The sequence below is a fragment of the Sinohyriopsis cumingii genome, chromosome 12, assembly GCF_028554795.1.
Source record: "Sinohyriopsis cumingii isolate HCF-2022 chromosome 12, ASM2855479v2, whole genome shotgun sequence".
Taxonomy (NCBI): domain Eukaryota; kingdom Metazoa; phylum Mollusca; class Bivalvia; order Unionida; family Unionidae; genus Sinohyriopsis; species Sinohyriopsis cumingii.
Genome location: NC_142972.1, coordinates 113178994 through 113193592, shown reverse-complemented (window position 1 = coordinate 113193592; position 14599 = coordinate 113178994). Strand labels below are relative to the sequence as shown.

Sequence of the window (14599 nt, the reverse complement as noted above, 5' to 3'; positions counted from 1 at the left end):
GTATCCTCTCTGTCTAAAATAGGGACAAAAACTATTTGACTGTATCCTGTCTGTCTAAAATAGGAAACTTAGCTCTGACTGTATTATGTTTGTGTAAAATAGGGAAAATAACTATTTGACTGTTTCTTTTCAGTAAAATAGTGATAATAACTCTATTTGACTGTATCCTGTCAGTAAAATAGTTATAAACAGTGCCAATCTGCCTTCTCATATGGCAACAGTTACAACAAATAAAGAAACATTCAAATGATTTCTGTTGAACAACTGTTGAGAATATGATAAAATTTGACAGAAAGCAGCCTGGAATGAAAGTCCTCAAAAATTATATGAGAGATTGCCAATCCGACATAAGATATGGCTGTCATATGTTCCTTCTTGGATTTTTTTCTTAAAAGAAAACCTATTGTATCTACCATATTTTGTATAATAGTTGTTTGAGTAAAACTTCTACTTACCTGAGACTTTTTTATGAAAAGCATTTGAAATTAAGATTTTTTTTATAAAAAAGTTGTGATGTAACAAAATTAAACTAAGGATAATAATTATAGAATTTTCATGCACAAGGTTTTGTTTTATGTTGTTGACAATTTTTCTGGAAAATTTAACTTTTTTTCTATAGTTTAAATTCTTAGTTTTAAAGATCACAAACATAGCCATCAAATTCCTTTTGATACATGAAACTATATCATAGAAACATTACCAAGTGGGATGGATGCTGAATATTTAAATAATATTAAAATAAAATTCAAGTTTATATTACAAGTCATCATTTGTAACCAGTGTATTTTCTACAATAAAAAAATATTGAGATCAGGAAATAGAACAAAAATAATGTAGACCACTTGAATATCCATTATTCCAGCAAAAAATACTTAGATCCCTTGAGTGTCCATTATTTCAGAAAAAAGTAATTTGAGCCCTTGTATATCCATTATTTCAGCAGAAAGTACTTGGAGCCCTTGAATATCCATTATTTCAGCAAGAAAGTACATAGAGCCCTTGCATATCCATTATTTCAGAAAAAAGTAATTTGGGCCCTTGTTTATCCATTATTTGAGCAAAATGTACTTAGAGCCCATGTATATCCATTATTTGAGCAAAAAGTACTTGGAGCCCTTGAATATCCAATATTTCAGCAAAAAAGTACATAGAGCCCTTGCATATCCATTATTTCAGAAAAAAGTAATTTGGGCCCTTGTATATCCATTATCTGAGCAAAAAGGACTTAGAGCCCTTGTATATCCATTATTTCAGCAAAAAGTACTTAGAACCCTTGTATATTCATTATTTCAGCAAAAAGTACTTAGAACCCTAGAAAAGTACTTAGAACCCTTGAATATCTATTATTTCAGCAAAAAGTTCTTTGAACCTTGGAAAAGTACTTAGAACCCTTGTATATCCATTATTTCAGCAAAAAGTACTTTGAACCCTGGAAAAGTCCTTAGAGCCCTTGTGTATCCATTATTTCAGCAAAAAGTACTTCGAACCCAGGAAAAGTACTTAGAGCCCTTGTGTATCCATTATTTCAGCAAAAAGTACTTAGAGCCCTTGTATGTCCATTATTTCAGCAAAAGTACTTAGAACCCTGGAAAAGTACTTAGAGCCCTTGTATATCCACTATTTCAGCAAAAGGTACTTAGAATCCTGGAAAAGTACTTAGAGCCCTTGAATATCCATCATTTCAGCAAAAAGTACTTAGAACCCTGGAAAAATACTTAGAGCCCTTGAATATCCATTATTTCAGCAAAAAGTACTTAGAACCCTGGAAAAGTACTTAGAGCCCTTGAATATCCATTATTTTAGCATTAAAATATGATTTAAATATTGTGTAGTAATAAAATTGCACATTGTGGTCTGCACTGACTGAGACCATGACCAACGTATACATTGTAGCAGATGCATTTGGAACCAACATATATTTGCATTATGCTTTGGGGTTATATAACATTTACACAAGAAAGATTACATTGATTTGTTTATCACTGTCTTCAGGAGATTTATTCATCATTTTAAACATTGATAGAATTGATCTGGCATTTTAATTCAGTTGAGGACACATGCACTCATCAACTGGCTTTGATATCACTTTGCTTTTCTTGTAAACTGTACTGCTACTGGATGTAAACAAGCATTGTTGATATTAACTTGCGCTCATTACATCAAACTTGTATATGAATTTTAGCAATTAAACAAGATTTTGAGTACATGGCAATTTGCCCAAACTTCACATTGAACAAAACAGAAACATCTGTTGTCTGAGGGCTAAACAACTGAAAATGCGGACACCTAGCATAGGGACTGAAATGTCAACACCCATTTAAAGGACTGAAAATGCTGACACCCAACTAAAGGACTGAAAATGCTGACACCTATCTAAAGGACTGAAAATGCTGACACCTGTCTAAAGGACTGAAAATGCTGACACCCATCTAAAGGACTGAAAATGCTGACACCTGTCTAAAGGACTGAAAATGCTGACACCTGTCTAAAGGACTGAAAATGCTGACACCCATCTAAAGGACTGAAAATGCTGACACCTGTCTAAAGGACTGAAAATGCTGACACCTATCTAAAGGACTGAAAATGCTGACACCTGTCTAAAGGACTGAAAATGCTGACACCCATCTAAAGGACTGAAAATGCTGACACCTGTCTAAAGGACTGAAAATGCTGACACCCATCTAAAGGACTGAAAATGCTGACACCCATCTAAAGGACTGAAAATGCTGACACCTGTCTAAAGGACTGAAAATGCTGACACCCATCTAAAGGACTGAAAATGCTGACACCCATCTAAAGGACTGAAAATGCTGACACCCATCTAAAGGACTGAAAATGCTGACACACATCTAAAGGACTGACATTTCCAACACCCAGATAAAGGACTAAAAAGGATGACATATAGCCAAAGGAGTGAATAGGCATTTCAGTTTTGCACAACATTATTGATTTGCCTTCTGTTATTACTGCCATTTAAAAAAATATAAAAAATACAATTGAAAAATCATTTGGTGTTTAGGTAGATGTCAGCCAGTTGAGCAGTCTCAGATCCACTTTGACCTCTTGCTTATTCTACTGTTCTGTCGTGGGCATTTCTTTTAGTTCTAAATATGTTGATGAGGTCTTGTACTTTATGGCTCTAATTGCCAATATCTATTCATGTTTGTCACAAAAAAACATGTCTGCAAAGGCATTATGGGACATTTGGATTATGAGGAAAATAAAAATAGAAAATTTGAGGCCCTAGGGTTTGTAATTTAAAGGATTCACTGCTGGAGCAATTATTTAAAGAAAAATCTGAGTGAGAAGAGAAGTACATATGGTGCCTCAGAAGCATGTGTTGCCATGGAAAGGCCTGGCATGAGCTTCAGTTGTAGGAGTTTCCCTGGAATTAGATAATTTGTTTATCTTGTACTGTCTGCTTGCAGTCTAGAGCTGGTCAAGGGTCATTTCCAAGTCCACACAGCCTGGAAGCTATTTATTGTTTTATATACATAGTTCCAAGTTTTAGTAAAAAATAAGAAAACTGATTCCATATGGATATTGCCAACGGTGGGCATCTAGCTGGGTGGATGCATTGAGTAAGATTATGTTTCAGAAATGCACTTGACATTGGCTACAGTCAAGACATTATTCATCCCATTTTTTATATAGTGTCTTGTCTTATATTTAGAAGTTTACAGTTATATTAGGATCTATAAAGAGTAAACCTGCTGAGAAGAGAATCAAAGCTAATGGCTGATCACACCCAGGACATTATTCATCCAGATAAGAAAGGAAAAGAATATAAAATTTCTACAAAACTGCTGTTATATTTGGATATAGATGTACCAAAATTAGTATGGTCATGAGATTTATATGCTGATAAAAAGTGTTCCCCTTCATGTTGTGAATTCCTGTTTGCTAATATACATATAATAATTGGGATTTGAAATTAAATAGCTCATTTACACAAAAATAAATTATTTTAATATGAATCTTCCAGTGCTCTGTATTTGATATAGAGATGGTTAAAGTCATGCTTCCTTCCCTGTATTTGATAACAGTTGGGTTAAAGTTGTGCTTCCTTCCCTGTATTTTATATGGGGAGGGTTAAAGTCATGCTTCCTGCCCTGTATTTGATATAGAGAGGGTTAAAGTCATGCTTCCTGTCCTGTATTTGTTATTGAGAGGGTTAGAGTTGTGCTTCCTTCCATGTATTTGATTATAAGAGAGGGTTAAAGTTGTGTTTCCTTCCCTGTATTTGATTATAAGAGAGGGTTAAAGTTGTGCTTCCTTCCCTGTATTTGATTATAAGAGAGGGTTAAAGTTGTGTTTCCTTCCCTGTATTTGATTATGAGAAATGGTTAAAGTTGTGCTTCCTTCCCTGTATTTGATTATAAGAGAGGGTTAAAGTTGTGTTTCCTTCCCTGTATTTGATTATAAGAGAGGGTTAAAGTTGTGCTTCCTTCCCTGTATTTGATTATGAGAAATGGTTAAAGTTGTGTTTCCTTCCATGTATTTGATTATAAGAGAGGGTTAAAGTTGTGCTTCCTTCCCTGTATTTGATTATAAGAGAGGGTTAAAGTTGTGTTTCCTTCCCAGTATTTGATTATGAGAAATGGTTAAAGTTGTGCTTCCTTCCCTGTATTTGATTATAAGAGAGGGTTAAAGTTGTGCTTCCTTCATTGTATTTGATTATAAGAGAGGGTTAAAGTTGTGTTTCCTTCCCTGTATTTGATTATGAGAAATGGTTAAAGTTGTGCTTCCTTCCCTGTATTTGATTATAAGAGAGGGTTAAAGTTGTGCTTCCTTCATTGTATTTGATATAGGGAGGAGTAAAGTCACGCTTCCTTCGTACTGATGGTACAGTAACTTAAAAGTAATCATTTTTAGGATGTGATGTGATGTGATGTGATTGGTTCTTTGTTTGTATATCCTATTTCTAGAACAATTTGAAACTCTTATGATCTTATTTATAAGATCTTATTTATAATTCTTCTTTTTAAAGTTCAGATATAGTTTTTTTCTGCTGTGTCTCATTATAAACAAAATGCTTGTTTTCAGTTCTTGTAAGGAAGTCTGTGACTGGTTAATTGCTGAAATACCAATTGAAAGTGCTGACACAGTTAAGGAGTCTAGCATGTTTTCTCATCAATAATTTGAAGCCTTTTTCATACAGATAGTTTGTATCATACAGTTTTAAAGTGTCATTAGGGTCATGAGACTGGTCCCTAGTTGCTATTTTACTGCAGTCTTAATACTTGTAAATATAACAGAAAAAATGAACCAATCATGCCAGACATGAATTTTGTTGATGTGCATTTGGATGATTACCAGTTTTAGAGCACAGAAAATTCTAGCAAACACCAATTTGATTTTTAAGCTGCCATGAATAAATGATGATAATAAAATTATATACATTATTCACCATTATTTTCCATTTGGGGTAGGGAAATTTGTATCATCTCAGATAGTATGAATGATACAATGGCATGACCTGGATGAATGTTATACAATGCAGTTTGATAACTTGTGATGCCACTTCTTGCAAACAGGCTTGATTTTTATGACTGATGCTATTCCTTGCTTAAAGTTTTATTTCCTTGCAAACAGACTTGATTCTTATGACTGATGCTATTCCTTGCTTAAAGTTTTATTTCCTTGCAAAACAGACTTGATTTTTGAGTGATGCTATTCTTTGCTTAAAGTTGTATTCCCTTGCAAAACAGACTTGATTTTTAAGATTGATGATGTGCTTTGCTTAAAGTTGTATTCCCTTGCAAAACAGACTTGATTCATATGGCTGATGCTGTTCTTTGCTTGAAGTTGTATTCCCTTGCAAAACAGACTTGATTTTTAAGATTGATGATGTGCTTTGCTTAAAGTTGTATTCCCTTGCAAAACAGACTTGATTCATATGGCTGATGCTGTTCTTTGCTTGAAGTTGTATTTCCTTGCAAACAGACTTGATTTTTATGACTGATGCTATTCGTTGCTTAAAGTTGTATTCCCTTGCAAAACAGACTTGCCCTCTGGTTGATATCTGGACCTCGTATGGGTCCACTGCCTCTAGCACCGTGGCATCTATTGAAACTTCTGTAAATCTGAGCAAAATTTTCTTTTGCAAGTGCAGACCCAGTGTCACATGTTCTAACTTACTTGGCCACACCATCCCCAAAAAGCATGGACATTATGGGGGTATGCATATTACAAAGATTGGAATATTTCTTTTTCAAATGTGGTCGAATCATACACCTCCTTCTTAGGGAGGTGTGATACTGCACCTGACCCATAAGGGTAATATATCTGAAATTAGCATCTTTGCTTTTTCATTAGTGGCAATCTCAGACTTTAGTAATTCTGCTAATTTGACAATTGGCATAATGCCTGCAGCATCAAGATTTTGCACATCCCTAAAGGCTTTGTCATAAGAGTAAACTTGTTTGCTAAGGTCATTCCAAGTTTCTTGACAGACAAGTGGGGTACCCAACTTATCACAGTTTTCTGGGATTTTGTACTTCTGTACAATTTCATCTGTTGCACATAAAGAAGTGAATGCAGTATTAATCAGCTCTGCTAAGGATTTAGGTATTGGCTTTCCTTTTTGGGGAGTTTTTAGTTAGGGTAAGTGCCACATATCAGCATTGCTAGTAGAAATACAGTTGTAATAGGCTGCAAAGCATTAAACAATGTGCCATTTATTTTTCCACTCAAAGAAATTTGCTTGACTGGTCTAGTTGCATCACCCTCTGCTGGGGTAACATCAACATCGCTATATGGCCCTTCATCTTCAACTTCTACACATAATTCAGTTAAGCGTTTACCAAAGAGGGCATCAATTTCATTCTCATCTGCCATAACAGGCTGCATTTCATTTAGACCCAATTGTATCTTCAAAAGCTCAATATCTGTTTCAGACAGGTTGTTTATGTCTGTGAGACTGGATGTCCTCGACTGTCAGACATTGTTTGCTTGTTTAGTCGGCATAACAGGCTTGTGTTTTGCCACTTTCTGAACTTTAGTCACAACAGACTACAATTTTTTTCTCTTTATTTTTCTGATTTTGTGGCTTAATAACTCCCATCCCTTTTGATGAACTTGCCTCAACTCCACAAAAGGCTGCAATATCCTCAGGTCCAAAACCCAAAAATTCTGAGTCAGCTTCAAAAATTTAAAAAATCAGTCAGAACTGAACTCTATTCTGGACAATATCAAATTCAGTAAATAAAGTTACATTACAAGAGTATGTAATGGAATAAAATAAAGTTTAAAACTAACAAACAAACAATTTAATTAAATCACATATAAATTAAATTAAATATACATAACAATTTACAGTCCCTGCCATTAAAATGCACCTCAAAATAAGTTGATTGTAGATATAGTGCAGAACTACTATGTACTCTGTGATGAAAATCATACCACACAATGTGTAAATAATGGTTGAAAGAGGACAAGGTGAAACTTATTGTAGTACCTTCAAAGCACCATTATTTAAAAAATTCTATAGTGCCTACTACGCCACAGTTCTGATATTAAGCTATTCTCATTATATCACAATTCTGTATAGATCATGGTAATCTGTATAACATGCTTTGGTACATACTACAGTCAGTGGTAATGGACTCTTGACTACTGCATTATAAAGAGGGAGAGCTGTACCATTTTTATCATGAGATCAGTCATTCAGTCACCTGTAGCTTCTCTGTTCATTTCTTGTCTTTCTAGATCAGTTATTCAGTCTGCTGATCTGTACATTTCTTATTACTCCAGATCCAGTGTTTCCCTTTACCTCATTTGCACTTCAGAGACCTCCACATTTTTAATCTGACCCCCAGTTTTGATACCAAAGTTTGTTTTTTATTCAGCCTGACCCCCAAGTTTTGACACCAAGGAGATTTTTGACTCTGAGTCATGCACCCCTGGGAGATAAACTGAGATCACAGTAATTGAGTCTACTTTTCTCTACATTTATTACTAAAGATAATAGTCATCTTCTCCGCTCTTCCGTACATTTTTTATTAGTCTACATAAGTTATTCATCTGCTGTTTTGGACATTTCTCCTCACCCTAGATCACAGTAACTGAGTCTGCTCTTCATTAAATTTCTCCTCACCTTAGATCACAGTAACTGAGTCTGCTCTTCATTAAATTTCTCCTCACCCTAGATCACAGTAACTGAGTCTGCTCTTCATTAAATTTCTCCTCACCCTAGATCACAGTAACTGAGTCTGCTCTTCATTAAATTTCTCCTCACCCAAGATCACAGTAACTGAGTCTGCTCTTCATTAAATTTCTCCTCACCCTAGATCACAGTAACTGAGTCTGCTCTTCATTAAATTTCTCCTCACCCAAGATCACAGTAACTGAGTCTGCTCTTCATTAAATTTCTCCTCACCCTAGATCACAGTAACTGAGTCTGCTCTTCAGTAAATTTCTCCTCACCCTAGATCACAGTAACTGAGTCTGCTCTTCATTAAATTTCTCCTCACCCAAGATCACAGTAACTGAGTCTGCTCTTCAGTAAATTTCTCCTCACCCTAGATCACAGTAACTGAGTCTGCTCTTCATTAAATTTCTCCTCACCCTAGATCACAGTAACTGAGTCTGCTCTTCAGTAAATTTCTCCTCACCCTAGATCACAGTAACTGAGTCTGCTCTTCAGTAAATTTCTCATCACTCTAGATCACAGGAAAAGAGTTCTGTCCTGTACATTTCTAATTACTCTTGATCATAGTCATCAATTTAATCAATTACATAAACAAAACGAAATTGAACATGACATTTGAATGAGTCACTTTCTCTTAGACATAAAGTTACAAAATTGATGTGAAATTCATTTAGCTGTTCTGTTACACTGAGAAAATAAATTTTTATCATATAATCAAGTAATTTTTGAAGTCAGGTTGCTGTCATGTCAACATCATGGTTGCTTTGTCGTTCCAAATCACTGTTACTGATAAGTCAGCATTCCATATTTCTTTTCCTTCTCTCTCTCCCTATAGCCTCTTCCGGTCATCATCCATCTTGGTTGTAGACTGCACTCTTTTCTGCTGTGCAGTACAGGCGTGGAGTTATTTTTTTCCCTTCAAATAAAAATATAATACCCAGCTGAAATACGTCAGTTTTTTTTCTTCTCCTGGGATCAACAATATTCCCACTGTTTTATGTCAGATATTGTCTATTGCAATTCCACAGAACTAAGCTAAGATGGTCAGTTCAAAACCAGATACTGATACACACACCCTACCATAATAAATTAATATCTTTGTAGCAGCTACTCGCATTCCTCCAGAAGATGACATAATTAGACCTCTTTGATAACCATTACACCATGCTGTGGCTATAAATTATTATCTGAACTTTCATTCAACACACATTCCTTTTGCAAACAACATCGATTCTTGGTTGATATGAATTCAAAACTTTGCTGTCCAAATAAATGATTGGACGTCAGTCCTTGTCTTAACTACATTACTTTGCTGATCAGCAATTCATTGACATAGAAATATCAATTCTCAGCATACATGATACAAATCATTTAAGACAGATAAGTAACTTCTCAAAATTGTTATGAGAAGAAATGCACAAAATCTTTAGAATACATGATTCCAATAACATTCAAGACAAATTAATTCTCATAATTTGTATCAGAGTAATGCACGATATTCCATCACTACATGATTTCTATTACATTTAAGACAGATGATTGTACAGTTATTTTTGAAACTCAAGGAAAATTGAAGTATGAATTTAAAACGAAAACTCTACAAATAATTACAAACTTACATCAATGAACATATTGTATGCAACTGAAACTAATCTTGTGCTTTATTGAGACTCGCCCTTACTATGCAGATGCATATCTTTTTCCGTGTCCTCAATTTTCCAACACATGTCTCTTGGACATTCTAATGAGAAATACTTATTTCATGACTGGAATTTTTTAACACTTTGAATTCTGTCTGGGAACAAACACACATTCATTTGGCTTAGCCAATCATAATTTCTTTCTTTAACTGCCGTAAAGTTTTAACTATCCCATCAGTGTCAAAATCCTCATCAGAAGTTTGTCTTTATTAATAACTATTCTCAAAAATATCATTATATGACACCTATTTCAAATGGCCCAAGATTTCCAAAAGTGTTTGCTCTGGTTTTTCTCTGCAATTTTCCACTATATGACCTTACATTGACATATCTGTCAGACCATTATTGAATGGATTCTAATTAAATGTCAGTTCATGCCCCAAACAGCAGATCCTATCCCTCAGAGTCGGCAATTTATTGTGAGCTCAGCCCTTACATTACTATTAATGGTTATGTAATGCTGAATATGACAGAATGTATTGTGAAAGCATCTCTACAACATTTTGCATCATTACACACTGTTTTTTACATTCCAGGATGATAAGGATCTGGTCCACGAGTTTGTTAACAATGATGGACTGGACTGTCTCATCAAGGTGGGAGCTGAGGCTGACCAAAACTATCAGAACTATATTCTTAGAGGTAAGCCACTTGTTAGTCATGTCTTGCGTTAAGCGTCAAGTTCATACAGAAAACCTGCCAATAACACTTCTTAGTCATGTCTTGCATTAAGTGTCAAGTTCATACAGAAAACCTGCCAATAACACTTGTTAGTCATGTCTTGCGTTAAGCATCAAGTTCATACAGAAAACCTGCCAATAACACTTGTTAGTCATGTCTTGCATTAAGTGTCAAGTTCATACTGAAAACCTGCCAATAAAAACTTCAACAAACAAGTATTCTAAATGTGAAGGTGGTCTTAACAGATTTAGTTTTCTGTTTTACTAAATAGTGTAAATTCATTTTTATTTGTTGTGGGCTTTGGGATATAGAATATTCCTCCTGCGTGGTATGAAAGACAGTCTTTTTTGCCCTGGGATGTCACATGATGATGTTCCTGTCAAATATATGTATGTTGTGGATGTTTTAGGAAAAATTTGACTTTGTGCTATAATGATTTTACCCATTTTAGCTATTCTGGTCGTAGGCCTGTTGTCCATTGTTCATCTGTCTGTTAGCTGCTGCTTCTCCAAAATTACTGCAAGATTGCCATGAAACTTCATACACATTCACCCCAAGGTTGATCCTAAATGAAAATGGTGCTGCTCAGACATCCAGAATCTTGATCACTTTGCTAGAAATTACATACAATTTAAAGTAAAAACAACCCTGAAAAGCTTAGGATGATTCTTTTTCTTGTAAACTAATAATGTACTTAATGCATTAACATATGCTAGCAAGTAACAAAAAACAAAAACATATTTTTCCCTTTTTCAGTCTCTAAATTTTTTCCAGAGTTGGATATGACCCATCTATATTTAACAACATCCCATTTGGCTTCCATGCTTGCATATATGACTCGTGTCAAACATGAATAGGGGCCCCCGAGTGGCCGAGTGGTCTAAAGCGCTCTCCGTTACAGATCACTGCCATCTCACCTCTGTCTGCATGGGTTCGAGTCTAGGATTCGGCCAATGTGGGTATGTGAGAAAACTTGCCGGTAGCTTCTCGTGGGTCGGTGGTTCTTCCTGGAGTTTTCCTGGGTTCTTCCTCCACCATTAATACTAGCCGCCATACATAGCCTATCATGTGCTGAAAAATGGCGTTAAACCCCACAACAACAACAACAACAACAAACATGAATAATGCCTCACAAATATAATTATATTTCTAACATTCAAAATTCAATTATAACAAGTATAACTCTTTTGTAAAAAAACAGTAAATTAATTAGTTTTGCAATTGTTTTGTTATGAAAAAAGGAAAACATGCTTTTATATAATTAAAGTCATAAAAGATTCCTTGGGAATATCTGTACATTCTTTACTGATAGAAACTACAAAAACACCAGTACAGTGAAAATGTACAGTGGTACATAACACTGGAGAAAAAAAGTACCATGGTAAACTACGAAACCACCAGTACAATGAAAATGTACTGTGGTACATAATACTGGAAAATTATACCATGGTAAACTACAAAACCACCAGTACAGTGAAAATGTACTGTGGTACATAACACTGGAAAAGTATACCATGGTAAACTACAAAACCACCAGTACAGTGAAAATGTACTGTGGTACATAACACTGGGAAAAAATGCCATGGTAAACTGGTATACTGATAATACTGTGCACCTCTGCTTCTTAATGATATTTAGTTGGTCCTAAATGAAAGTGGTTTCCCAGAGATCTAATATGGCTGCCACAGTGAACATATTGAAGATCTTGACTCTAAATCTCCTGACTGGGTAGTCATATTGGCATGGGGTATAGTTTGTCCTAAATGAATAGTCATATTGGCATGGGGTATAGTTTGTCCTAAATGAATAGTTATATTGGCATGGGTTATAGTTTGTCCTAAATGAATAGTCGTATTGGCATGGGGTATAGTTTGTCCTAAATGAATAGTCATATTGGCATTGAGTATAGTTTGTCCTAATTGAATAGTCAGATTGGCATGGGGTATAGTTTGTCCTAATTGAATAGTCATATTGGCATGGGGTATAGTTTGTCCTAAATGAATAGTCATATTGGCATGGGGTATAGTTTGTCCTAAATGAATAATCATATTGGCATGGGGTATAGTTTGTCCTATATGAATAGTCATATTGGCATGGGGTATAGTTTGACCTAAATGAATAGTCATATTGGCATGGGGTATAGTTTGTTCTAACTGAATAGTCATATTGGTGTGCTGTATAGTTTGTCCTAAATGAATAGTCATATTGGCATGGGGTATAGTTTGTCCTAAAAGAATAGTCATATTGGCATGCTGTATAATTTGTTCAAATTGAATAGTCCTATTGGTGTGGGGTATAGTTTGTTCTTTTTGAATAGTCATATTGACATGGGGTATAGTTTGTCCTAAATGAATAGTCATATTGGCATGGGGTATAGTTTGTCCTAAATGAATAGTCATATTGGCATGGGGTATAGTTTGTCCTATATGAATAGTCATATTGGCATGGGGTATAGTTTGACCTAAATGAATAGTCATATTGGCATGGGGTATAGTTTGTTCTAACTGAATAGTCATATTGGTGTGCTGTATAGTTTGTCCTAAATGAATAGTCATATTGGCATGGGGTATAGTTTGTCCTAAAAGAATAGTCATATTGGCATGCTGTATAATTTGTTCAAATTGAATAGTCCTATTGGTGTGGGGTATAGTTTGTTCTTTTTGAATAGTCATATTGACATGGGGTATAGTTTGTCCTAAATGAATAGTCATATTGACATGGGGTATAATTTGTTCTAAATGAATAGTCATATTGGCATGGGGTATATTTTGTCCTAAATGGAAATGGTGTTTATCTTACATCCAATATGGCCACCACAGCAGTTAATTTGAAAATCTTACATCTCAGCAACGTCATAGATGGTTTGAACACTCAGCAGATAAAAAAAAGGGTCTTATCTTGAATTCCTGGAAATTTTTTGTCAGATAGTATAGTGTCAGTCTTATTTGCATTTATCTTTGTTTGGATGCCTATTTCGGGGATACCTGCATTTATTTGGTGCTGTGAAGCCAGGGTTGTGCTGATGTGTCTTGACCCCCGCCCCCTTTTCATGGATTTCATGGTTTCTACAAACCGATGAATATAAAGATCCTATGATCATTGATCCATTGGGGAATACAATATATATGGCCCTTTTTCTTTTAATGATTCATCTGGCAATACATTAACCACCATCCTTTTTCTTTCTATCAATGATTCATCTGGGAATACAGTAGTCACTACCCTTTTTCTTTCTATCAATGATTCATCTGGGAATACAGTAGTCTCCACCCTTTTTCTTTCTAACAGTGCCATTGAGTACTGATGTTACTCATGAAAATGAATGAATTTACTGTAAGGGTGACTGAACAGGCTTGTCATTTGGTATAATTTTCATTTTTTGTGTTGGGAGGATGGTAGTTGTTTGGATACATTTTATTGTCTGAAACAGAGATTTTGAAACTCATTGCCATCTAGTTTTGCAGTATTTTGGACTGTCTTGCAGAAGTCATGTTACATGCAGTTGTGGTATTTTGGACTGTCTTGCAGAAGTCATGTTACATCCAGTTGAATGCTATCGGTGCATTTTTCAACACTAATTCAGTGTAAACACTTGATTCATATTTATTACCTTGCATTAATTAAGAAAACATTTTGTACTAATTAAAAATAAAAAGAAATGATGGATATGACCAAGCAATGTCTAGTAGATGATATATTTTGCCCTATTTAACATTTAGGCCCCATTTACATATATCTTCATTCTATCTGAATCATGGCAGCAGTCTCCCCAACTAATGTGCTAGATTTAAATTTAATGGTGACCTCTTGACTCTGACAAAGTTAGGAATTCCATATAAAAATGTTGGTTCTTGTACTTTAAGTGAGACAAACATTGAAATTGTTGTCTCTCAAAACTTGTTATCTCCTCACCATTTGAAGTTGGGAGGGGATATATTGTGTTGCCCAGTTCATTAATTGATACGTTCTTTCATGCGTTCATTCATTCATTGGTCCAACTTCACCTGTACCTATGCTAGTGGTTAGATTGTCCCCCTTGGATGTGGGAGGTCATGGGTTCAAACCC

At 35.1% G+C, this 14599-nt stretch overlaps 1 protein-coding gene across 10 annotated transcripts in view; it reads left to right on the top strand.

Annotated features, from left to right (window-relative positions):
- LOC149787273 (FH1/FH2 domain-containing protein 3-like) overlaps positions 1 to 14599 on the top strand; it is a 411067-nt gene that overhangs the window by 281025 nt on the left and 115443 nt on the right. For all 10 annotated transcript variants that reach the window (XM_089977788.1, XM_089977786.1, XM_089977784.1 and 7 more), the window contains one exon: positions 10389 to 10494. In XM_089977788.1, coding sequence (XP_089833914.1) covers positions 10389 to 10494 — 106 coding nt within the window. The remainder of the gene's footprint in view (positions 1 to 10388; positions 10495 to 14599) is intronic.